Source organism: Protopterus annectens, chromosome 7.part0, assembly GCF_019279795.1.
Source record: "Protopterus annectens isolate FY-2018-M chromosome 7.part0, PAN1.0, whole genome shotgun sequence".
NCBI lineage: Eukaryota > Metazoa > Chordata > Ceratodontiformes > Protopteridae > Protopterus > Protopterus annectens.
This window is the reverse complement of record NC_056739.1, coordinates 1,278,402,639-1,278,429,785: the sequence shown is the minus strand read 5'-3', so window position 1 is coordinate 1,278,429,785 and position 27,147 is coordinate 1,278,402,639. Positions and strand designations below refer to the sequence as shown.

Here is a 27,147-nt window from a genome sequence, read left to right as displayed (position 1 = left end):
ACATTGTCTACTGAGATAATCATGTACGCTTCCCATATATTTCCACCATTAAAACTTTGTTACCAGGAGAAATATTATCAAAAAAAGTATCCACAATATGTTAACCAACATTCCAAGTTTAATTATTATGCTGCCCTGGAAGTTGATACTAATATTTATATCCCATCCTTCCCATAAGCTCTTAAAAGTTTAAAATAGTACCTTGCTGTTATTATTCAAACTGATAGTAAGTTACTACTTGACTCTTGTTCTAAAATATCTGGTTACTATTTTGTTAAGATGATTTTCAGAATTAAGAAATTTCTCATATTTTAATCCCAGCTTTTTCTTCCTAGCTATCAAGCTTGTCAACCCAATTGTTCACAAAGTGGGAAAGTCCTTTAGACTTAGTTTTGACAGATTCCTTTGGAGCACATTTATCAGTTAGATTATTTATAAATCCCATCCATCATAATTATTTAGGTCATTCATTCCTATCTACTATTTCCATGCTGTTATTTCCCTAGTAATAGCTACAAAATGTGAAATGATAATACTTCTTGGAGAGTAACTTTTAGGTTTAGGTTTATAGGTAAGTATTAGGCTAGCTGCCCTTTTGGACCATTTTAAGGCTAGGCAACCCCCACCACCACCAATGAGAATCAAAGCCTGTATTTCTTGTCTGTGAGGTAAACACCTTAACCATTACACAAACCCCTAGGGCTCTTGATAAGCCCTACTAGAAGTGGGTACCTTAAACATGCAAGATCATAATAATGATTAGAAGAACCCAGTTCAGATCCAATGTTATAATTCTTGAACTTGAAATGTATTATTGATCCAAATTACATTGAGGGTCTTACCTGTCCTAGTTGGGCCTGTTACCTCTTGAGCATAATTGTGCAGCAAATTCTATTATATTGTATTGATGATCATTTTTTAAGTTAGGAGAAGGGAAACTCTACCCAGCATCCAAAGCATTAAAATCACCTGCAATGAAGTCATAGTTACTTTTAAAACAGCTTTGTACACTTTGACCAAACCACATATCACAGTCCAATTTCAGACTGAAAGACCTATAAAATCGGGCTGGAGGGACAGGGTTCATAACCCAGAGACTGCCCGTGCTGTGGAATAGACTTCCCATACATGTCAAGCGGAGTACCTCACTGGCCCTCTTCAAGAGAAATCTTGATGAGTGGGTGGGAAATAGAAAAGTCACCCTGGGGAGCACTCCAGTGGGTCTACTTGACAGACGAACTAGGAACTAAGGTCAGGTGGCACGATGCCAGGGTAATCCTATGGGCTAGGCTTGTAAAGGCTCCAGGATCGCCTAGTACACACCTATGAACCTATTTATTCTTTCAATCAGATATGCTAACAACAGTAAGTTCATAGTTATCATAACACTGAAGAGAACTGGAAATAAACTCAGTTGATACATAAATTGAAACACTTGCATCCTTGTTAGATTTAAATACATAGTGTCTTTTATACCCTGGAATAATTAAGGGATTGTTTTTATCACTAAACCATATTTCAGTATTTAATAAAATATAATAATGTTCACCAGCAATTAAAGCTTCAAGATATTTAACTTTAATGTTTAAACTTCTAGAACTTGACAACAGACATTTTAGCTTGTCACAACACTCACTGTGTGTCCTGCTATTGCACACATGAGTAAAAGATTTTTACTATGTCAGTTTGAGATCAAGAACCCTAGTCCCTTGATGATTGAAATGTAAGGTGTCCTCAGTAAACAGATTGGATTTAGTCAACACTTTACAGCTATCTTGTTAATCTATTGACAAGGTAACTTACAATTTTCTTGGAATAAACACTGGAGTACATTTACTGCTTTGAGTCTTACACCATAGCTCATCATAAAATATCTTTCAGCCCTGAACTACATTTATATGCCTGGAATTCTTAAGATACATCTTTCTTCCTATAGCCTTTCTATGGATTGCACCTAGGGGTCATCTTTTTCTTCAAAAGTAGATTTGACATAGATCATAAATCATCTAAACCACTAAACATGAGTCTACTTTAATTAACCAAAAGCTGATTCCAGCAAATGCAAATCTATTGATACAAATGCATCGAACCATGAAATAAGCAAACTCACAAAACCGTGAAATTACTGCGAAATTCAAAATGTGGAAGTGTTTTGGTTGGCCCGTCTGAGCTACAGATCTGTAAGGCAAGTGTGCGATAGTTACGGACATTAGGGTGCGGATTAAGGTAAGTGCATAGATAGGTAATGTAATATGGGTAATGTATTTAACGTTTAGTGTAGGGTTTGAGGTAGGGGTTTGGTTAGTGTATGTGTGTGGTTTATTTATTTTGTTTGGGTATAGCTCTGTAGGGTAAGTGTGCGGTAGTTACGGACCTTAGGGTTAGGGAGGGGTTAAGAAGAGTGCATGATTTGCATTCGCTGGAATCAGCTTTCGGTTAATTAAAGCAGACCCCTAAAAACAACCACCCTGATACCTGTGTACCTTCCTAAGGTTCACTGTTTTTAAGATTCTCTCTAGTAAACTGTATGTTGGATTGATCACTTCCTAATTCATTTTGATGGCATTTCTCCATACACACAGTGACATCCCAGTGAATCTCACTTTTACCCCTTCTCTCAGCCTGGCTTACATTCGACCCCTTAAATAATGGTTAAACAATGTTTATATCTTGGTGGTATATTTAGTCTCATTTCACCATTTTGCACTGTGTTCTATGATTTCTGTTACCTGGTTATATTTATTTATTTATTTGTTTTACATTTGTTGACCGGGATAGTTTGATTGGATACATGTCCATTCTCAGCAGAGGCCCGGGGAGAAAAGCTCCAAGATAATAATACACATTGAACATTTAGTAAATGCTAGTTTCAAGCAGATTACAGTCATAAGCAATACCAGCATTTAGCACATATAGTACTAACTTATTATAAAATACTTTATACAACATAACATTATTTTCAAAGTTCTACATACATAACATTACATTCAGGTTTAAGACACATTGAGAAGCAGTTATACAATTGACCCTTCCTGAAATGGTGTGGTAGAAAAAAGTTAGAAGCAGTTGAAGGTAAGGCATCTAGGTAATAGAGAGGTCACTAGTCGGGGTTAGTGCAAGGACATAACCAATGAGTTTTGAAGTATTTCTTCAGTTTGTTTTTGAATTGAGTTAGTGAGGGTTCTAGGGTCAAGTCAGCTGTGAGTCTGTTCCAAGTCTAGTGGATGATCGCAGTGGCCAGGTGCTGGTGTAGGGGCTGATAATATTTTTTAATGCAGGTGTATTTTCTGGTTGGTAAAGGACTTTATGTGCCACTATTAGCTGGTTGAACTGCAGTAGGCTAGGCAGCTCAGGGCATCCTAAATGATTTAGGTTGTGACAGTGGTGTGTGTTTAAGTTGAAGAATAGAGGTGAGGCATAGAAAAGAGTTGATAGTACATGGGAACGGGCAATTGCAGTTCTAGCAAGTGGGGTAAGGAAAGGTTTGATTCTGTAAAGAGAGCCAAGTTTTCTATTGATGGTTTTGATAGTTTGATTGATATGCACATCAAACTTCAAGTTGTTATCAATTCTGCAATTCTTCAGATAAAATGTAGCAATGAAATTTACCAGTGCTGAAGTTCTATTGAGTTGCTGTTAAATGTTTTTTGTGTGTGCGTGTGTGTAATTTCTGAATACATTTTGTACACAAAGCATGATATATTAATTTAACAACAGCTTCACAAAAATCATGTATTTATTTATTTATTTTACAGTTGTTGTCCGGGCTAGTCCAACAGGATACATGTCCATTTTCAGTAGAGGCCCGGGGAGAAAAGCTCCACAATTACAGTATTATTTACAGTAAGTGACATTTTACAAATGCAGGTACATTATAGTTTTTTACCATTCATTGGATTTCTGCTTACAAATTTATAGTACATATTAGCTATGGTTAGTCATACAAAGAAATCTGTAGTAAAACTTTTTAAACTGTAGAATCACACTCTCTTTTTGGTAGCAGAAAAGTAACTAGCACATACAGGTATGGTGATTAGTATCCAGAGATAAGTGATTTAATTAGTCAGTGTTAGCACAGGGGCATAACCATTCCGATTTAATGTATGGTTTCAGTTTTCTTTTAAATAGGGTTATTGAGGAAAGGGAGGTTAGGTCACTGGGGAGGGAGTTCCAGGTTTTATCCACAGTATTAGAGAACAGAGAGTCACCAGCCAAATTGTTGGTTTTACCTATTTGCATTAGTAATTTATTAGATGAGCGTAGGGTCTTAAGGTTATTATAGGGGGTGATAAGATTTGTAAGTATTGGTGTGCTAGTGAGTTGATACAGCATCTTGTGGGCAACTGTTAGTTGGTTAAATAGAAGATTTGGCAACTCTAACCATCCTAGCTGTTTAAGATTGTTACAATGATGGGTTCTGTAGGTAGTCCCAGTTGCAAATCTGGCAATGTTATTGTAGGAGATGGCCAGCTTGTGCAAATTACATTTGCGTAGTTTAGTATATATAGGGGAGGCATAAAAAGGGTAGAGATTAAGTGGGTACAGGCAATAGTGGACCTGGCTAGTGGGGTCAGAAAGGGTTTGATCCTGTAGAGGGAACTTAATTTTTTGTTGACTGTTTTTATAGTACTGTTTATATGGGAATCAAAGGTAAGGTTATTATCTATTAGTACCCCAAGTAGTTTTGTAGTAGGATCAGGAGATATGATAGTACCATTACTTGATGTAACAGTAAAATTAAGTGAGGAGGCCCTACGGGTGGGAGTAAATAGTAGTAGTTTTGTTTTTTTGGGGTTCAAGATGAGACATCAGTGTTGAAGCCATTTCTCAACTGTATTAAACACGTTTTGGTTTAGTGACTGTAGATCTGATGGAGAAGTGGCTGAGCATATTAATGTTGAATCATCTGCGTATTGGATACAGGTAGCTTGAGGTATTACAGAATGTAATGTATGCATGAGGTGGGGTAGGTAGGGCTTAACCAGTCCCACAACCAGGTGCTGTGCCCATGGTATATCCTACCAAAAAGAAATCTGGAGCCCACCTTTGCTTTCAAATGTCCAGAGAAAACTAAAGGCTGGCAAGATGCATATGTAGCATTTTTGATTACATTGTGTATTTAAAAGCAGGAATATACCAAAAGATGTCTTGTACATTACTAGATTAATATTTATGATTTAACATAGCAAACTATGTTTAAATGATTATGTTTATCATTGTTCATCTTTATGCTTTTTTCCTAGAGGCTGGTGTTGGTCTTGGAATTGGTCTGTGCTGTGTCTCATATGATGACAGTCATACAGGGATCTTCATTCATACTCTGGCACCAGGGTCTGTTGCACATATTGATGGAAGGCTAAGGTAGGATACCAAATAATCAGAAAATATGTGTACTGTTAACCAAGACTTTCTGCCCTAGTGACTAAATTCAATTTCAGTACTAAGCTGTGCAAAAGGGAAGAAAACAGCTAATCTAAATATAGTCCAAGTACATGTAAAACTGTTTCAGCATATAGTTGCTTAAACTTGCAAAGAGATGGTACAGATAAGCTATGCTTCTGTGTGATACAGAACACTGAAAATCAAAACTATTTTTTGTAAGACTCAGAATATTGAAAATAATATGAATGGCAAGATCATAGTTATTACAATCATCGTCATGATCAACCCCCTTTTTCCCACTTTCTACATCCAGTGTTAGTTCAGCTGTTACCATCTCTCTTGATCCAGTAATCCTCTCCTACCTTTTTGAACTGTCACACCTGACTGTCATATATCTTCTGTTATGCAATCTATCCATTTCTTGGCTGCCCATCCCCATTTCTTCTTGCCTTCTTCTTGGTTTTCACATATCTTCTTCACCAAACTGTCTTCTGCTTTTCTTCACATATGACTGAACTACTACAATCTGTTAGCCTTATCCTTCAGTGCAACAGGCGCCATTTTGGCTTCTGCTGTTTTATACTAATTTTTTTTTGCCTGTCCCACGATGTGTATCCTACCACCCACCTCAGTTACTTCCTGTCCATCTCTTTAAGCTGCTTCAACTACTCTGCCTTCGGTGCCCAGGTTTCAATACTGCTGGTCACACCACTATTTTGTACACCTTATTCTTCAGCTTGTTTGACATTCTTCTCTCACATATTACCTCTGACACGCTATGCCAATTTGCTACACCTCCTCATTCAGACTTCCCTTATCCTCAGCCACCCCACCCAGATACTTGAAGCTCTTAATCTTTTCCACTATTTTCCATTCTATTTTTATTTTCAGCTTCTAATGATTTCCCTCATTTGTTGCCATGACAGCTGCCGTCTGTCCCTTGTACCTTCAGTTTTGTATTCCAGTCCATATCATTTGCTGAAGTTCCTGTTCAGACTGTTTGCAGTGCTTCACTGTCTGCATTCAGTGGATCTGTTGATCTGTCCCCATTAACCAGATTTCTAATGTAGCCCATCTCCAGCATGAACAGCAGTGGGCTCAGACATGAACCCAGATGCACATCCACTACCACTGAGAACCCCTCTGAGAGTCCAAACACTGTTCATACATCTGTCATTAGGTCCTTGTACATAACCTGCACTAATTCTACCAATATTTCTGGGACTTTAACCATTACAGGACTGTAAAAATCAGCTTTCTTGGGACCTTGTCATATCCTTTCCGTATGTCCAGTCGGACTTTTTCCCCATTTCTAGCTTCTTCTCAGCTATATGGCTCACTGCAAATAGGGGGTTGTGCTGCTTCTTGATTTGAATCCAAACTGCTCATCTCCTATCTTACTCTACATACCTGGTTATTGGTCACCTTCTCCATCACTTTCATGAAGTGTGACATGAGTTTGTTACCTCCATAATGCTCACAGTTGTGAATGTCCACTTTGTTCTTGTTCAGTGGCACTAAAATGCTTATTCTTCAGTCATCTGGAATGCACATTTCTCTCTATACAGTCACGAATGCCCTCCGGAGTCATTTCTCCCCTAACTCACCCAATGTCTTGATTATACCTTCCATGACCTCATCTGAGCCTGTTGTAATGAACTGTAAGAACTTAGAAATAACTACAGATGTATCTGTCATTAGACTATCACATAGGACATCATTTTATTTCTCCTTTCTTTGTGCAACTGAAATACTGTTCTATACTTTCAATCAGATTATTTTTAAAAGCAATGCATTGTTATTTGTTCTGTAACAAACAGAAGATCCAACTTCTCAAAGAACAATAACAAAGACCCTCAAATTTAACTTCCAAACATCTCCCAGCACCTTGGCCGCAACAGACTTCTCAGGAACTGACATAACAATCCGTTAGATATAGCATTTATACTAATAAACCCCACTTGTAAAAAATAAAACATAATAAAACCACAAATCAGAAGTAATAATTCATGAATAAGCATTACATCTAAATCATTATAAACTAATGTATCAGATAACTCCAATTTGTGATATTGTGTTATATTTTATTAATTAGGGGCAGGGTTTATTAACATAAATGTTGTATTTGACTGATTTAATGTCACTTCCCAATTTTCATTTTTTTATTTGACAAAGATTGTTGATGATGTCTTATTTTTGTAGTGATTAGCATGACTGTTGCTGTTCTTTTGAGGAGAGAGATTATGGCTATCGGCTGTCATAATGTGATATCGGCAGTCCCATCAATAGAGTGATCATTAACCGTAGTCTTGGTATCAGATTAAAAAGTCTGACGATGTACTATGAATATAACTCAATGGGTACTGTCATTGGAAAGGTTCCACTAGCCCCTATTGGAAAATACTGAGTGTCTGCAGATGAATGAACACAGTCTGGTTAACGCTCATCTCAACTGCTATTGGTAAACTGACAAAACAACCCAGTGTGCTGAGAGTGAGGTGAGTGAAATCCTGGGGAGTCAGTAAATATAACTGTGCTGGAGCTGACCGAGTACAGCATATTTGGGTGTGACAGTTTTTGTCATAAGCTCTTAAGAACCAATCAACGTCCTGTACACATATCTGAGTGACAGGGGGTGTGGATTTTGGCTATGTAGCTCACACTATCTGCCAAACCTAGCTGCTTCTGTGACTAGTCTACCATTTGTTTCCAGTTACTATTTGTTTTGATTACCAGCACCAACTTCCTGCAGAGTAATCACTGAGAGCAGAGTATGTTACAGCTATGGAGGGCACTTTCTGGAAGAGATCTTCCTTTAAAAATTAAAGTGAGAATACAAGCATAAATTATAGAAAGAGAGCAAAAATAAGCAAACTACTGAGCTACTGCATTGTCAGAACACATAGGTAACTTTGATTTGGTCAATTTGCATATGTTGCAGAGGAAATTTATTCTAGATAAGGGGAGATGCTGGTGATGAATCTCTCTCTCTCATCTTCTGCTTATCTGCTGAGAAAGGTTCAGGTCTCTGGTTCTAGTGTTAGTTAAGCTGTTTGACTTGTTGAGATATAGGTGGTCAAGGGCCACCAGACCACTAATGATTCAATTGCAGTATTCATTCCTAAAGTAGCAACAGAAGGAATAACTAAACCATCTTGTGGCAGTTTTAGTGGTATTATACTGTAAATCCTAAGGATGCCTGATGCAACCACATCATTTTATCTCATACTCACACAGATTAGGTATTCTTTTTTCTTATGCTGATGCAGTCAAATCCAGTGTGGAACCCCTTTGCTGGTTTCGGTCTCTACTTAGGTATACAAGCTACATTTTTTCCATCAGACCATCTCTTCATTTGCTGAATGTAATCTCCCTTTATCTTTGAGAAAAGTGACAAGTTGAATAGCTCAGCATTTTCTATAAATGTTTCACTAAAAGCTTTCATGTACCACCACCACAAGTTCCCCCACAGAAACTGTTACACCCTTAGATAGCATTCAAGTTGTGCATTTTTTTTCTAAGTTTATTTTCTTTTCCAAACACTTACATTCACAAGAAGGCTCAGATATGGCAAAGGGCTGCAACAGTCAATAAACCATACATATAATTAATGTAGACATACATATATACACACACACACACACACACACACATATATATATATATATATATATATATATATATATATATATATATATATATATATACACACACACAGACACACTCACACAGACAGAGACATATAAACCAGCAAAATTGTAAAAATGACTAAACGTAAGGATGGTAGAATGATATAGTCAATAGTTCTGTTTCCGCGTAGTACCAGCAGCTAGGGTTAAACCTCCTTTTACTGTTTTACTGGAATTTGTATGTCACATGAGGTCTCCTCTGTGTATTATAGTTTCCTTTACCACTAAAGACACAGTGGTTATGTCAGTTTACTGTTCTAAATCGCACCCAGCTGTGTGTGTAGAGGACAAGAACCTGTAGGGGGTTGCCATCCCAGACAGAGAATGTCCTGTATTTCAGCATCTTAGTCTGATAGGCTGCAGATCAATATAAACCTAAACTGGATTAATTAGTTATTGATATTGGGGGGATGATTATATTAAGATACATTCACTAGTAATGTTAAAGAAAGTTTTCTTCGTGCATCTTTAAATATGGAAATAATTATGGTTTGAAATGCCAGTATGGGCTTTAAAATGTTGTTTTTTTTTGTGGGAAATCTTTACAATGGAATTATCTGAGCTATTATGGTTCTTGCATTTTTCCTATAAGCAAACTCAAATGAGTATATAACCGACTGTGTACTGCATGCATTTGCTGTGTCTGCATAAGCACTTCATAATCTATGCTCTGCTGCCAGCAATTTCAGCTCAGGTATGTCAGTCTGTCTGGTCTTGTTTTATAACAACATGAGCAAGTCTTTGTTTCCAAACTGTTACCGCTATCTGGACATAGCTTTCATTCAGTCTGCATTCTTAAGAAGGCTAAGCTATTGACCAGAAGAAACTGCTCAAGTTTCCAGCCATTACCTAATGGCAGACAATTTGTTAAATCTATTCCGATGCTTTTGTGAAAGCAATTCTTTCTCCTTTACTCCTTCAGAAATCACATATACTGCCTCTTTAAAGACAAATAAACTTGCTTTATTTTCTTGGAAATAACTAATGCTGATTACACTAAGTTTAAAGACAGAATTCTTAATCTGAACCTACTCAGTAGACCTGCCATTCTTAATATTATGACCAGGATCAATTTCAAGAGTTTCTCTAGTTCTTTCTAGAAACAAAATTCTTTTGCAATGACTGTTTTTGTCCCTTGTCTTTGTTCTTTCCTTATCTGCTAATTTGCCATATTGGCATGCCTTTTCTTGGTTACAACAAATACCAAGCAAACTTGTTATCAGGCCATTTTTTAGCGCTAACAAAATAAAATTTATTTCATTTATTTATTATTTATTTAACATTTGTTTACCCGGGAAGTCCGACAGGACACAGGTCCTTTTTCAGCAGAGGCCCGGGGATAAAAGCTCCATGAGTAACAGTAAATTTTCACACACACATTACAATAATCAATAAAGTATAAAGTAAACAAAATGTGGTATACACAAGAACATACAAATTTGTTACATCTTGACAACAAAACCTAGGCTTTGAACATAGCTAGTACTATTTGCAGGTATGACTTATGTCAAGATATAAGGTTAAGACAGGTCAGTAGGAACAAAGGATTAAACAACGGTGGAGAAGTTGGATATGCTTTGGGTATATTGTGATGCATCAGAGCACCCATGAGGGGTTAGTACAGGAACATAGCCACTTATTTTTTTAGATAAGCTTTAAGTGATGGCTTAAAGTGGTTAGTGGATGAGATTCACAGAATGGATTTAGGAAGGGAGTTCCATGTACAAGATATATAGTTGGATAATAAAGATTCTCATGCAGTGTTGTTGGCCTTGGAGACTGTGAGTAGGTTCTCATTGTCAGAGTGAAGTGGTCTGCTGGGACTGTAAGGAAGGATGAGATTTTGTAGTGCAGGGGTTCTAGTTGGTTGCATTACAATTTTGTGAGTTAGAGAGAGTTGGTTGTAAAGAATAATGTTGGGAAGTTCAAGCCAGTCTAGTATCCTTAAAGCTGCACAATGATGTGTTCTATATGGGCAGTCAGATGCAAACTTAGCAGTTTATTATAACCTGCTTCCAGCTTAAATAAGTCAGTTTTCCTAAGATTAATTAAAATTGGAGAGGCATATAGTAGAGTAGAGAGCAGATGGGTTTTTGCTAATGTAATTTTAGCCATTGTTGTCAGCAACCTTTTGTGCTTATACAGACATCCAAGTTTCTTATGGACTTTTTTTATAGTTAGGGAGACATGCAAGTCAGATTTTTAGGGTATTGTCTATTTCCATTCCAAGAAGCTTTGTATGGGTTGTCAGGGAGATCACACTATTGTCTTTGGTGTTATGTTGAACGATGGGAATGAGACAGATGTCTTGTTAGGCTGGAAGAGTAATAATTTATTTTTGTTTGGGTTCAGGATTAGATGGGCATTGGCTAACCATGTTTCAACAGAAGTGAAAGATTCCTGTGTTTGAGAATGAAGAGTTGATAGAGAGGTGGCAGCACAGATACGTGTTGACTCATCTGCATACTGTATTATAGAACCACGTAAAGTAGCTGTGTGCAGATTATTAGTCACAGATAAGTGTTGAATCATCTGCATACTGTATTATAGAACCACGTGAAGTAGCTGTGTGTAGATTAATAGTTACAGATAAGTGTTGAATCATCTGCATACTGTATTATAGAACCACGTGAAGTAGCTGTGTGTAGATTAATAGTCACAGATAAGTGTTGAATCATCTGCATACTGTATTATAGAACCACGTGAAGTAGCTGTGTGCAGATTATTAGTCACAGATACGTGTTGAATCATCTGCATACTGTATTATAGAACCACGTGAAGTAGCTGTGTGTCAATAATTAGTGAAGAGGAAGAAAAGGAGAGGGCCCAAGATAGATCCTTGGGGGACACTGATGGATAAAGGAAGGCATGGAGATAGGTCACCCTGCCATAGAACAGATTGTTGTCAGCCAGATAAATAGTTATGAACCATGCTGCGGCAGATGGTGAGAAGGATAGTTCAGTTAATGCATCTATTAGTTTGATATGGGAGACCATATCAAAAGCTTTTGATAGGTCTAGAAAGATGGCAGATACAAAGTTGCTGTTATTCATGTGATGGTTTACGGTATTAGTGAAGGATAAGTCAGCTGTAGTGGTACTATGTGATGGACGAAACCCATGCTGAGTGTTTGCGAGAAGTTTATTTGTTAGTAAGAATTTCATGACCTGGAGATGAATACATCTTTCGAGTAGCTTAGAAAGAGGTGAAAGAATAGCAATCGGCCAGTAGTTTGTCAGTTCTGTGGAAGGTCCCCTTTTATGAAGTGGGATTACATTGGAAATTTTCCACAGTTGAGGGACCTTGTTTTTGAGAATGGATCTATTTATAAGGACTGATACTGGGAAGGCTACAGATTCAGCTGCAATTTTGAGGTATTCACTGGGTAAGTTATCTATGGCAAGTGTAGTAGGTTTTAATTTCTGTAGTAGTTTTTTTATAGTGGCTGTATGAACTGGGGAGAAAGAGAATGTGGCATTGTTCGTTGTAGACTTGGCTGGTTTGGTATCAGGAGTAGGGGAAAATAAAATTTGGTAAGAGCAATACAATATTATCAGTAATAAACAATAAAAGTTTCAACATAAATGCACAAGTTATGTATGTAGGCACGTATAATGTTCTTATTTATTTACTTAAGGATGTATGTATGTATTTTGGAGCAGGTAGAATAGATGCGTAATGAAATCAGTTAACTGTAATGGAATGTCTAATGAAAAATCATTTGTACACATGCTGGGTATCAAAATGGTGTGTATTCATTTTCTAGATAACCAATGTAAAGCACATAGCAAACTAGCAAGCTGTGTTGTATTTTTCCTCAGACTTTACTAGGGTTTTGGATTAGTTTTCCCTGCCATTCCCAGACTTTCAAATGACTTCACTTTATCTGGTGCAGTACTGGAAACCTGGCACGGACACCCCATCTCTCTCAGAATTACAGCAGCTCTGTGGAGCAATATATACATACTCTATAGAGAATTTAGTGTTTATCCACCTGCTACCTGAGCATCTCACCTTTAAATTAGCTGCAGTATCAGAAATATGTCAAGGAAAGCCTCTCTCTGATAGGACTACAGTGGCCATGCGGAGATATAAATATATTCTGAAGTGGACTTGTTGTTTATACACCAACTACCAGAACACCTTATCTGTTAATTAGGTACAGTACCCCTTTTCACACAAGACTACAGTAACTCTGAAGAGCAATATACCCTGCTGGATTTATCGTTTACCCACTTGCTACCTGAGCTTGTTGCCTTTTATTTAGGTACAGTGCCAGAAATCTGGCCTGGATATCCACAAGGGATTGTGTCTAGAGCTAGGGATGTCATTGCCCCCTTTACTTAGCACTCATTAGGCCAACAATTGAATATAATGCCCCCTTTGGCATGTATCTGTCCACACACATGCAACAACTGGAAAAATATACCTTACTAAAAGAATAAAATGCCTAAATAACATGTCCTATAGAACTGACTCAAAACCCTGTCACTATACTCAGTATCCCACAGGCTGCTAAGAAGTGACATGTGTCTGGCATACAAGGCATCCTCTGACCCTTTACTGATGGATTTACTGCACATCAGCAAGTCAAAAGTTGTATCAGAAATACTCAGTTATGGATCTAAATGTCTTCTGCAACATCAATAGAATGGTTTGGAGGGAAAAGTATATCTTATAGAGGATGCCACTGCTGGGGAACAGACTCCCCATCAACATAAAACAAAGTTGTAGAGATTTTTTCATCTGCCCCAGTACAGCTAAGAAATTTAACAGTAAGGTGGCTGGGAACTGTAATAGTGAAAATATTGTTTACAGGGCCCACTGCTCCAAGTTCATAGGTAGGTACTAGGTTATCTGCCCGAGGGCATTTATAAGCCTAGCCAGAGTATTTCAGCTTTCGCCACCCCATTGATTAATTAACTGAACCTCTGTCAAGAGGAGCCAATGAAGTGATCCCAGAGGTGTATTTTCTGTTACCCATCCACTCGTCAAGGATTCTCTTGAAGAGTGTTAATGAGGGGCTCTGCCTAATGTAATTAGGAATTTTGTTCCAAAGCATGGGGAGTCTCTGTGACAGGAATCTATCCCTCCAGCATGTTCTATTTATTGTTGTGGAGAGGTTTAGCTCACTAGAGTGAGTGGCTCGCAGTGACTTGGATTTCTTTAGGTGGAGCATATGCATCAATTCTGAGTTGGACATGGCTTTGTAAGTTAGGCAGAGATCACCTCTGAGTAAGCGATATTCCACTGAGTACATCTGGAGTTTTTCCAGTCGGGCTGCATAGGACATATGTTTGAGACCAGTAATCCTCTTGGTGTTGCACTTTTGTGGTCGTTCCAGCTGTTGGAAGTGTCTTGTGAGGTACATCCTAAACGGGGCATTGTACTCTATGATGGATCTGATGAGTGATGCATAGAGGGGCACTATAACCTCTTTATTTCTAGATGTGAACCCTTTAGTAATTAGATGGGCTACATAGAAGGATTTCCTAACTACTTTGACAATATGATTGTCAAAGGAGAGAGTACTATCTACCTGGGTCCCCAGATTTCTTATTACCTCTTCTGTATTAAGGGGGCTGCCACCTATGTGGTAATTCATGGGTGTTTTGTTTTTCCCAAATGGGATGACTATGCATTTTTTGGCATTTAGCTTGAGATCATGACTTTGACACCAGGTGTCCATCTCAGTAAGGCCCTTTTGGAGAATGTCCATGTCAGCCGGAGAGTCAATTATGGCTCCCAGTTTGCAGTCTTTGGCAAACTTGGTTAGCCATAGTCCTCCTGTGTTTTCCTGTACTTCTGAGAAGTATATGCTGAACAGTAGGGGGTCCCAGGACCGAGCCTTGTGTGACACCAGTTGTGACTGGTTTAGAGTCGGACCTGGAGCCTGCTATTCTTACCGTGTGAGTTCTGTCTGTAAGCCAGTTGGCAACCCATCTCATGACGTAGGGGTTTATGTTCAGGCTAGTGAGTTTTTCTATAATTCCCCAGTGGGGGAATGGTGTCAAAAGCCTTGGCGAGGTCAAGGTAGACTGTGTGAACTACCTTCCCCTCATCTATGGCCTTGGTGACTGTCTTGAAGAAGTCAACCAGGTTTAGTAGGCATGATCTGCCCTTAACAAAGCCAAACTGGGTTGGGTCAAGTGTTTAGAGGTTCCCAATGTCTTTGTTAATGAGGTCCATGATGATGCACTCCATAGCCTTGCAGACCAGGCTAGTCAGGCTTATCGGGCGATAGTCACCAGGGTCAGTTGTGGCCCCTCCTTTGTGGAGCGGAATAACCGTTGCTGTGCGCCATTCTATGGGCACATAGCCTGTGGAGTAGCTGAGGTTGAACAGTGTGTTTAGGTGGGGGGTTAGTTCATTCTGTAGTTTGTGTAAGATGCAGCCTGGGACACCATCTGGCCCCATTGACGCTGTGCTTTTGGCTTTTGAAAGGGATGTTTTCACCTGTGCGTCTGTGATTTCCGGGACACTACACTTTTCCGGTATTGTTGTGGGCCCTTTTTGGGGTGAGGGGGGGGGGGTGAAGTTTGCACTGAATCTATCTGCCAGGATGTTGGCAATTTCAGTGGGTTCAGTATATTTTGTGCTATTTTGCACCAGCTCAGAGCATATCTGCGAGTTGCCACTTAGATTCCTGACATAGCTAAAGAAGGCTTTGTGGTTGTCTTTCGAATCCTTGGCTATTTTTCTTTTGAAGTTAGTCTTGGAGGATTTTATGAGGGACCTTAGTTTCCTACTGATACTGATCAGGGATGTCTTTCCTTCTTGGGATTTGCTTTTTTTCTGAACTAGTTTCCTCCTCCTATTGTATAGCCTGTTTATGGCAGGGGTCCACCAGACTGGTTTCCTTCTCTTAGGGGAGTGAGTCCTAGTTTTGCTAGGGATGGCACGATCCATGCATCCTTGTAGGTGCTCATAGAATGCATTTGTAAAGGTTCCTGCATGTTGGACACTGTTATCCTTTAGCGTGGGGGCTGTGAAACTTACCACCTCTGTCTTAAGTAAGGTGAAGTTTGCTATAGTTGGAGTTAGAGCCTCCGAGTATGATTTTTTGTATGTATGTGTATTTTTTGCCAGTGCTGTTTTTTTTTTTTTTCTTTTACACAGGAAAGACTATTTCTAAGTTTAAAAAAGGATAGCCCAACACACAACTGATATTAGAAATAAACAAAGCAAGAATCCTCTAGCAAAGCACAGCAGTGAACCACCAGGTCATTCTTTTTTCACTTTCCACATTTTGGACCTAATCAAGATGGGTCCACTCAAGGAGAACTGTAATGCCATTCTTAAAAAGTAGCAGGTGGAATGGCAAATTCACCTTAGTACCTACAGCCTGCCTGGACTCAATTCTGCTTGTTCAATTAAATGCATTCCTTAACTTAAGTACTTGACCACAAATTATTTTATTAATGGTTTTGACATAATGTGTTTCTTCACTTTTCTTGGACATTTTTTAGACTTGTATTTTTTATGTTTCTGCTTGTTTTCTGTTCTGCTACAACATATACATATGCATAGTCATTTGCATTTTTCCACACATTTTTATTTTTAGTGCAATATTTTTTTATGGTTGCTGAATTTTAACAGTTATCTGCTGAAGTCCTATGGATGAAAGCACTTTTTTTGTTCATTTGTTTTTAATACACTTATGATTACAGTTTTATTTCAATTGTATATTTTAACTGTGATATTTATTTTGCATCTTTTCCAAGGTTACTATGGTGGATGCCGTTTTCTTGATTCATGAGCCGTTGTCACACATACATACACACACATTCACTTCAGCACTCTGATTTTTTTGTTGCTTTTTTTTTATCATTACTCCTTTTGGAAGGATCTTGTTGTCACCTTGTTGCTAAATAGCCTTTATTGAAAGGGAGTTTTATGGCACATTGTCCCTGAGTGCAGACAGATTAGGTTCATAGGTTCATAGGTTCGTACTAGGCTATCTGCCCTAGGGCATTTATAAGCCTAGCCAGAGTGTATGTGGCTTACACCACCCCTTAGGATGAGAATACTACGCCCTTTTAGGGTTTAGTTTACTATGCCTCTGTCTAGTAGTGACACAGAGATGACCCCCGGGGTAAACCTACGATCTCCCATCCACTCGTCGAGATTTCTCTTGAATAGAGTCAGTGAGGGGCTCTGCCTAACATGGACTGGGATTCTGTTCCAGAGTGTAGGGAGCCTCTGGGTTATGAATCTGTCCCTCCAGCACGTTCTATTTATTTCTGTGTTGAGGTCTAAGTTACTTGTTCTCATGGCTCTGATGGATTTGGATTTTCTGAGGTGGAGCATGTCCATTAATTCAGGATTGGACATGGCCTTGTACGTCAGGCACAGATCACCTCTGAGTAGTCGGTATACGACTGAATAGAGCTGGAGTTTTTTCAGTTGGGCAGCATATGACATATGTTTAAGACCCTTTATCCTCTTGGTGAGGAACTTTTGGGGTCTTTCCAACTGCTGCAGGTGTCGGGTGAGATACATCCCAAAGGGGGCATTGTACTCAATCATTGGCCTGATAAGAGAAGAGTACAGGGGCACAATGACCTCTCGTGATCTAGATGTGAAACCCTTCATGATAAGGTGGGCAATATAGAAGGTCTTCCTAACCACTTTGGCAATGTGAGTGTCAAATGAGAGGTTACTGTCAACCTGGGTCCCTAGGTCCCTGATTACCTCTTCCGTACTTAATGGATTACCTCCTATGTGGTAATTTGTCAGTACCTTGTTTTTCCCAAAGGGGATGACTATACATTTTTTGGCATTCAGCTTAAGGCCATGGCTCTGGCACCAATTATCCATTTCTATGAGGCCTCTCTGAAGGATGTTTGTGTCCGCTGGAGTATCAATTATGGCGCCCAGTTTGCAGTCATCTGCGAACTTTGTCAGCCACAATCCTCCTATGTTTGCCTGTACCTCGGAAAAATAAATGCCAAACAAGAGGGGTCCCAGGACTGAGCCCTGTGGGACACCGCTTGTGACTGGCTTAGAGTCTGACATAGCTCCAGCAACTCTGACCTTGTGGGTTCTGTCCTTGAGCCAGTTTGCAACCCATCTTGTGACATATGGGTTTACATTTAAGCTGGTGATTTTTTCTATGATGCCTGAGTGGGGTATTGTGCCAAAGGCTTTTGCAAGGTCAAGGTAGGCTTTGTGAACTGCCTTACCCTCATCAATGGCCTTAGTGACTGTTTCAAAAAAGTCGACCAAGTTCAAAAGGCAGGATCTGCCCTTGACAAAGCCAAATTGGGTAGGATCCAATGTCTGTAGGTCCCCAGTGTCTTTGTTTATGAGTTCCATAATGATCCTCTCCATAGCTTTGCAGACCAGGCTCGTCAAGCTTATGGAGCGGTAATTTCCAGGGTCCGTAGAAGCACCGCCTTTGTGAAGTGGGACCACTGTTGCTGTACGCCACTCTTTGGGTACGTATCCTGTGGTAAGGCTAAGATTAAACAGCAGCCTTATGTGTGGGTTTAGTTCCTCTTGGAGTTCATGTAGTACACAGCCCGGGACACCATCCGGTCCCATTGATGCTGTGTTTTTAGCTTTAGAGAGGGTGGCTCTCACCTGGGCATCTGAGATGTTAGGGAGGCTACACTCTGCTGGGATAGTTATTTCTCTTTTTGGGGGGGGAGGGGGAGGAGAAATTTGCACTGAACCTGTCTACCAGAATGTTGGCGATGTCAGTGGGTTCAGTGTATTTTGTGTCATTTTGGACTAACTCTGAGCATATCTGGGAGTTTCCACCCAGGTTTCTAACATAGCTAAAGAAGGCCTTGTGATTGTCTTTTGTGTCTTTTGCGATTTTTCTCTCAAAGTTGGCCTTGGATGATTTTATGAGTGATCGTAGTTTTTTGCTAGTACTGATCAGAGATGCCTTCCCTTTCAGGGATTTTGCTCTGTCATGTAGTAGCTTCCTCCTCCTGTTGTAAAGTTTGTTTCTGGCTGGGGTCCACCAGACCGGGCGCCTGCCTTTGGGGGAATGGGTCTTGGTTTTATTTGGGATTGCATGATCCATGCATTCTTGAAGGTGCCCATAGAAGGCATTTGCAAAGGATTCAGCAGTGTGGATTGTGGTTTCCACTGGCTCAGGGGCTTTGAAAGATATTACTTCAGTCTTAAGAAGTGTGAAGTTTGCTTTCGAGAAGTTCTTCACTGTGGTCTTTTGTGCAGGGGGTGGGGGCGGGATGTGGATTTCCAGTGAGATTAATTTATGGTCTGATCTTACCAAAGAGGGATGTACTTCCGGTGTGGAGCATTTTGTCCCCATGTTTGTGATGATCAGGTCTAGTATATTGTCTCCTCTTGTGGGAATGGTAACTAGTTGTTCCATTGCATTTGAGTTTATGAATTCTAAGAACCTTTGGGCTAAGGTGTTGGGGCTTGAGTAATGTTCCCAGTCTATGTTTGGGTAGTTGAAGTCTCCCAAAATGATGGTATTTGGAGAGACATTCATACTCTCCAGTATCTTCAGGAAGGCTGTGTGGGGTTCCTGAGTTTGAGAGGGTGGTCTGTAGCATGCTACAAACTGTAAGGCAGTTTTGCCTATGGTTAGTTGCACCTGGATAGTCTCCAATGCTTCGTGCGTTGCCACTAACCTGGAGGTGTGGGTATCTTTGATGAAAATGGATACTCCCCCTCCTTTTGTGGTTCGGTCCAAGTTTTGGGGCGGAAAGCATGATATGAGGTAAAACCTGATAGTGCTGGGGTGCTCTCAGGAGCCTTGAACCAGGTTTCAGTCACTGCACAGACATCGATGTTCTCCATACTGAGGAGGGCTTCGAGGGCGTGCATCTTGAGGTTTAGACTTCTGGCATTGAGCAGCATTACCCTTAGTTTTTTTCCACTTGTGTTTTCTAGGGAGGTAGTTTTGTCATTTGAACCTTGCCTAAAAAAGGCACTATGGGGGTGGCAAGAGCCTTGGCCAATATCCGGAAGCCCAGGGGTGACAGGTGCAAACCAACCCTTGCGAAGCAGCGTGGCTTGTCAAGCATGTCATCCCAAGCAGACAGACACTGGATCCCCTTAGAATGACACCAGTAATTAAGCCAATTGTTAAAACTGATCATTTTGTCTTTGTACTGTGGCATCATTCTTGGTGAGGGTAAGATGCTGCTCAGATTAGGATGTAGCTGGGGTAAAATGCTGCTCAGATTAGGATGTAGCTGCTCAGATTAGGAGTTAATTACTATTTCTGCACTTAAATTGATTTGGTCTTCATTTTATTAACACTTTTTTTGTTTCTTATTTTAGTTTTAGATAGTAAAAAATGACTTGTGCTACATCAGGATAGCTTTTAGTTGTAGACTAGGCTCATTGCTATGTATGAGGCTGTCATTTATAATTTATGATCCTTTGTGCTTTTTATGCTTATATTTGCTTTCCATCAGTTAAAGCTGTTATTGAAAAATTGGTGGACAAAAGGGCTTATCATGAATAAAAGCTGTGTTATTTCAGTGACTAATATTGTTTCAGTACCTTCATAGAAGAGGAATTAACATGTGAAGTGTTGGATTATTTATTACTGTTGCTTAATATTGTAACATTTAAGTCTTTTTTTCATCTTTCACAAATAATAAGGAGGTAAAGTCAGTCCTCTACCTTAACGCTGTGGACAGCTATCTCCTTGCATTTCTGTTGTGATTTTTGTACTTGTTCATCCTGTGACTCATCTTTTATGATACACAGGGTTCCTGGATGCGAACCAGCTTTACAAGAGCCATTGGGGATCTCTGTCATTTGGTATAAAGAGACAATTACGTCCCTATACTCAGTAGTAATCAGATCATTTATTGAGCACAATGCCCCCTCCAGGATGTAACTGGCTAAATATATCAAATAATTAGAGAGATCCCCAAAGGTTCTTATCTAGGCTATCTGGAAGCTCTAGCCTTTACCCAGGATCTTATAGACTTCTAAGTGGAGATCTATGTCTCACTAAAATGTTATTAGAGATCGGATTGTCCTAGACCTTCTGTATCTTTACAAGTCTAATGGTTCCACCAGTACTAGGATTAGGGACCTAAATCTTCATCAGCAGATAAATAAAACCCGGTAGAGGGATAGGTTTATAGCATAATACCTCTCACACCTTTAGAATTAACTTTCCCTGAATGTTAAGCATACAACTCCCTGCCTTCTTTCAAGCATGACTTAATTAACTGGATGAGTATTCACAGATTTACTCCAATATCGACTCTTATGGCCTTCCTGAAGAAACGAAGTGCAATATGAGGAAAGATAATGGAAGATGCAAATGGTTATAAGGCTCAACAGCCTTGGAATATTTATGAATCTACGAATCTAAACATAGCTTAAAGATGACAAAAGTCTTTCAACTTTCATTCAACAAAGGTATCAATTATTTCTCAACAACAGACTAAGCCAGAAAATTGGAGCTTGCACAATATTATTAATAAAGAAAACCCAAAAATATCTATAACATTCCTAGGACAAAATACCTCACCAAATGATTATTCACTAATTCAGCCAAGCTGTTCATTAATAACATGCAACCACATTAAAATAACTACAGCAGTAGTGAACATCCAACCTCTCTATAGTTCATAGATGCTAGAAAGAACGTTACAGTGTATAATGAAAAAAAAAAGCAGTAAAGGCAATATAATAATTCTTGGGGACTTTAACATTAGTTTAGGAGACCCCAAAAGCCAACAAAACTATCCACTTCTTAATCAATACAAACTCACACAAATAGTAAAGTCCCCAAGTAGACGTAACTCAAGCACGAATAAAGGCACTCTTGTTGTTGTTGTTGTTGTGTCTTTCAGCTTTTCCCGGTTAGGGGTCGCCACAGCGGAACTCCGGTCTGCTAATGATTGGCAGTTGATTTTTATGTACCGAGTTGCCAGCCCTGACGCACAACCTTCAACAAAAGTACGCCCATTCACGCATGTCTCCGTGCAGAAGACGCTCTAGCTGAGAGTCGAACCGGACAGCATCTTACTGTGAGGCGACAATGCTACCGCAGCATAAAGGCACTCTAATTATATTAAATAATAGCCAATATACCTCACATACTTACTTCAGTTATATGTCTCCTTAATATAAGTGTCTATCTATGCATACTAACTACCCTGTATTTTGAAAGACACAAATCAAATCCAGGACTGTAGGTGAATAAAAAGTTGTTCAAATTCTACAGGAGTTTAACAGTATAAATTGGACTACTCTTTATGAAAAAAAGACTCCCCCAAGCAATCGATATACTCAAACATCATGTGCAAAGAGTATATGAGAAAATATGTTCCATACATGAAAAACACCTAAGAGGACAGCACAGCCCATTGACTGATTACCTTAGCTCTGAAAGGTGTAATAAAACAACATACCAAAGCCTGAAATATATGGAAGTAAAATAGAAAACCTGTAAATCAAACCTTTTTTTCCACTCTTCAGAAAAATAATGGAAACTCAGAATAAAGGAAGCAAAATTTACAAATTTAACAGCTAAGCAAAAAGACATTTTCTCACAACCTAAGAAATTCTGGCTAGTAATAAAAGAAATGGCCTAGATGGACAAACCAAAAGTACATAGCTCACATTAATTTACAAAAACTGCCTTGGTAATATGAAAGCATTCATCTCCTCCCCTGATAAATAACCAAAACACAATTACGCAAAATGTATTGACATCAAATTCACAACCTGATATAATGATTAATGAAATTTAACCACCTTTCATTTTCTGGCCATCTCCAACAAATCTGCAGAAGAGTAACTAAGGAAATGAGAAAGGAAGGAAAACCCAAACAGCATCCCAACCAAAAATTCTTAAAAAGCAATATGTGCAAAATACTAACATACATATATAACCTCTCTTTGGCTAAAAAACAAGTCCCACCTCAATTATTTACCTACTGTCCATCCCCCACAAAAAATCTTCAGCCCAAATGATGTTTGACCAATCTCTGACTTATGTCAGCTAACAAAAATGCTTGAAAAATGTGTATGTACTTGTGACGATTGGGGAGAGATGGGTAAAGGCTGCCAGCCTAGTCAAATAGAATTTGATATATAATTCTGGCATTTGTAAATAAATGTAAAATACAGGCATGTTTTCTTGATAATAAATGTAAAATGCAGGCATGTTTCTTGAGTGTAAAGAATACTGTGAAATGTGGAACTGCAAAATATTTGACAACATTGCACTCTACTGGCCCAGTGAAGCATGTTGTGACTCTTTCATGTTAGAATTCGGCTCCAGTGCGGCTGGATGAAGGTTTCATGCCCATTGGTTTAAGGCTAAAGTTTATGACCAGAATTTAGATGTGAAATGTGCTTTATTGCTTTAGCTTCTGTTAGAGTATACATGTGAAATGTCTTCTATTGTTGTAAGTTTCTGTGCAGGTGTTAGATTGCTAAATAAAGCAGTTTGTGGCCTGATAACTCAGACCAGGTGTTAAGATGATGCAATATGAATACTGCGAAAACCTAAGTGTCTAAAATGATGTAATTTGGGAGGGCCTTAGAGACACGTTTGCTAGTAATGTTTAAATACTATTTCTCATAAGAGACTGAAAGCATTTTGATCTTGGATATCTAACTCAGCACTATGCCTATGCTCACATGTAAGTTTCTATCACTGTGATTTATTGTAGGAATAGTTAAAGCTAGTAAAGATTAATTAGGTATTTTTCTTTGAAATCAGACCTGTCCTACTGTATTATTTTAAGTTTCTGTGTGATCTCTGAACTCCTAAATATCTCTGTGGTGTAGTAGTTTTGTCTTGTGTTTTAATTATTTATTATTAAATGTTTTTAAAACCTTCTACCTGTGGCTGGTTTTATGTAGAGATAAGCTCTAGAGTACATTGCATATTTATAGAGATGATTGCAATAGGCCACTCTAAAGTAAGCCTTGACTGTTAGTCATACTACCATTGGATTATAATATTGCACAGTAATCATTGGAGACCCTTTTAAGGGCCTTTTAGTAGCTGATATTTATTAGTTGGGTGGTGGCAGTAATTACTATTGTATAGTCTGGGTAAAGGGGCACAGCTGGAGAATCTGCATCAGCCTTTCCCAGGAGTGTCTGTGAAGTTGTATAAATACTTATCGCAAAGTATGTGTGTGTTGTGTCAGCAACTTGGGCAGGGACACGAAGCACTGGCTGGACAGATAGGGTACTGAAGGTTCCAGCTTGTCCAGCTAGGCTGAGACCTGGACCCTATAGCTGTGCCAGTGGGGAGTCTTATTGAGGACTTGGATCTCTGTGTGCACTTAAGGGAAATTATACTTTACTGTGTGTCTTAGTTATCCTAGAGATACTAATACAGCCCTCATAACCTTTACATATACCATTCACCACCTCAAAAATGAAGACACTATGAGACAACCTCCCTGGGACTGAGGATCCTTGATGCTGGGCCAGGGCATGGTCGTCACAGTACTATATGTGTGTGTGTGTCTCTCTCTCTCTCTATTTATATATATATATATATATATATATATATATATATATATATATACACACACACACACACACACACACACACACACACACACACACACACACACACACACACACACACACGCACACACACACACACACACACCCTGACAAATTCTCTAACAAAAAATCACTACTTGACTGGATATTAATCAATAAGCCTAATCTAGGGTACCAGGCAGGCTGTCTACCAGTCGCACTAGGGGATCATACCCCTACATTTCTAATCAGGAGAAGAATACATATCCAAACCTGTATCCCTTGCAAATCCATCCATAGCAAAAAGAATTTCTCCTCAGACCCTTTCAATATACTATTACATCATTGTGATTGGTCCCCGTTAAAAAGCCTGCAACTAGACCATGCTGTAAAATACTTCAACAACAAATTCCTTGAAATACTAAATAACCTTACCCCCTTCCGGAAAATTCACCAAAAATCCAAACAGCTCACTTGGTTTTCTAATGACACTAAAAAACTAATGAAGCAAAGGGATAGAGCCTGTTCACTTTACCGTTCTTCTAAAAACACAAGTGATTTTACCCTTTATCAGCATCTTAGAAACCAAGCTAAGAAAAGAGTCATCAGTGATAAAAAAAACTACTATCTTACCTGCCAACAAAAATACCAGCACAACCCAAAAAAGGTTCTGGCATAACATCAACCACCTCCTTAACCCTGGTAAAACCTCCACCCCTGCTCCCCTCACTAGTAATACCACTGAGCCCTTTGCCTCACAGTTCAACTCTCACTTCATCTACTCTATCATTGCTCTCTTAAACAACAAAATTAAACCTACCACCCATTGTCCCCTCCCCATCCTCTGCTGTCACCAACTCTTTCTATTTTAAAGCCAGTCAAACTACCTACATAAAAAACTACTATGTAAACTAAAACCCTGCTGTCTAGCTGCTGACCAGCTTCCAAATGACTACCTAAAATGTATTGCTCAGTCCACTGCCTAAACCATATCCATACTAATAAATTGCTCTCTCAGTATGTACCCAACCTTTGGAGAATTTCTAATGTCATACCCTCGACATAATGGCAGCCCATCTAGAGATATCACAGATTACCAACCCATTGCCATCCTCTCTGCCGTTGCCAGAATCCTAGAGAAATGTATTCACCAGCAACTCATGTATCACCTCTTTACTAACAACCTACTGTCCAGCTCTCAGCACGGCTTCAGACCTAAACATAGTGCTAATACAGCCCTCATAACCTTTACAAATACCATTCACCACCTCAGAAATGAAGGACAACTACTCTCACTTATTTTCCTAGACATGTCAAAAGCTTTTGAAACAGTATCCCACCAACTACTACTCAACAAACTTGCCACTTATAATCTCACTACCTCTACCTTAATGCGGTTCCATAGTTATCTATCTAACCGCCAACAGGCTACTAAATGGGCAAACAACCTCTTTCCTCTATTATCAGTCACCACAGGGGTACCCCAAGGCGCCGTACTTGTACCCTTCCTCTTTGTTATATTTACCAATAATCTTAATACTGCCATCTAACATGCCACCATCATCCAGTAAGCTGATAATTCCTCTCTTATCTGCTCAGCCCATGCCCTTCAAGAACTTCAAAATAAATTGCAAACATCTTTCCTGGACATTGAAAAGTACCTCACCAACCATCAACTCATTCTCAACCCAAATAAGACCAAACTTATATTCTTCTCTAACAAATCATCCAAACTCATAACAACATGCCTCTCCATATACTTGTCCAATGGTGCAATTATCAAAAACACCAATCAGACTAAGCTGCTTGGAGTTACAATAGATGATGCTCTAAAATTTGATAAACACATCTGCCTCACAATCAAAAAAGTCCACTCCAAACTTGGAGTTCTCTACAGAGTTAAGCCTTACCTTACACAAGAAGCTAGACTTGCCACAGCGAGATCTCACTTGCTATCCACCCTCCTCTACTCCTCTCAGATCTTCACCAACCTATCCAAAACTGACATTAATAAACTAGAATCCTGCTATAACAAAATTGTTAAGTTTGCCACCAATCACCCCCAAAAATCACACCACTGTTAGCTCTCCGAGAACTCAGCTGGCTGGAACCTCCCAACCTGTCAGTGCTAAAGCAACTTGGTATTTCCCATAAAATCATATACAATCTCACTGACTGCCCAGCTCTTTCAAACCTGTTACAGCCTAACAATAACTGCAGGCTCCTAAGGTCATCCAATAAAATAATGCTAAAAGTGACCCTGTCTTAAAACTATCATCCAACTCCCTCTACTCCTATAAAATAGCCAAGGACAGGAATAATCTTCCTCAGCACATCTTACATAATCCAAACCTGTCCACATTTAAAACTGCCCTAAAAAAATATCTAAATGCTAACTGGCTTTGCCCCTGTATTGCTCCTGGGTAGTTTTTTCTATTACTACTCTTCTCTTACATGAGATACCTATTACTGTTCATCTCTTGCATTACTTGCATATTATCTCTTTTCTTTTAGATATTGTACACTTTATCTTTTTATTTGTACTTAAATTTGTACCTATGTAAAGTTCCTGTTCCTTGTAATTCTTGTGTGGTCTTGTAACAT

General features: G+C 39.1%; 1 protein-coding gene across 1 annotated transcript in view; it reads left to right on the top strand.

Annotated features, from left to right (window-relative positions):
* IL16 (interleukin 16) overlaps positions 1-27,147 on the top strand; it is a 769,621-nt gene that overhangs the window by 289,225 nt on the left and 453,249 nt on the right. Inside the window, exon 12 of the mRNA XM_044077894.1 lies at positions 5,244-5,361. Within this exon, the coding sequence (XP_043933829.1) occupies positions 5,244-5,361 (118 nt within the window). The remainder of the gene's footprint in view (positions 1-5,243; positions 5,362-27,147) is intronic.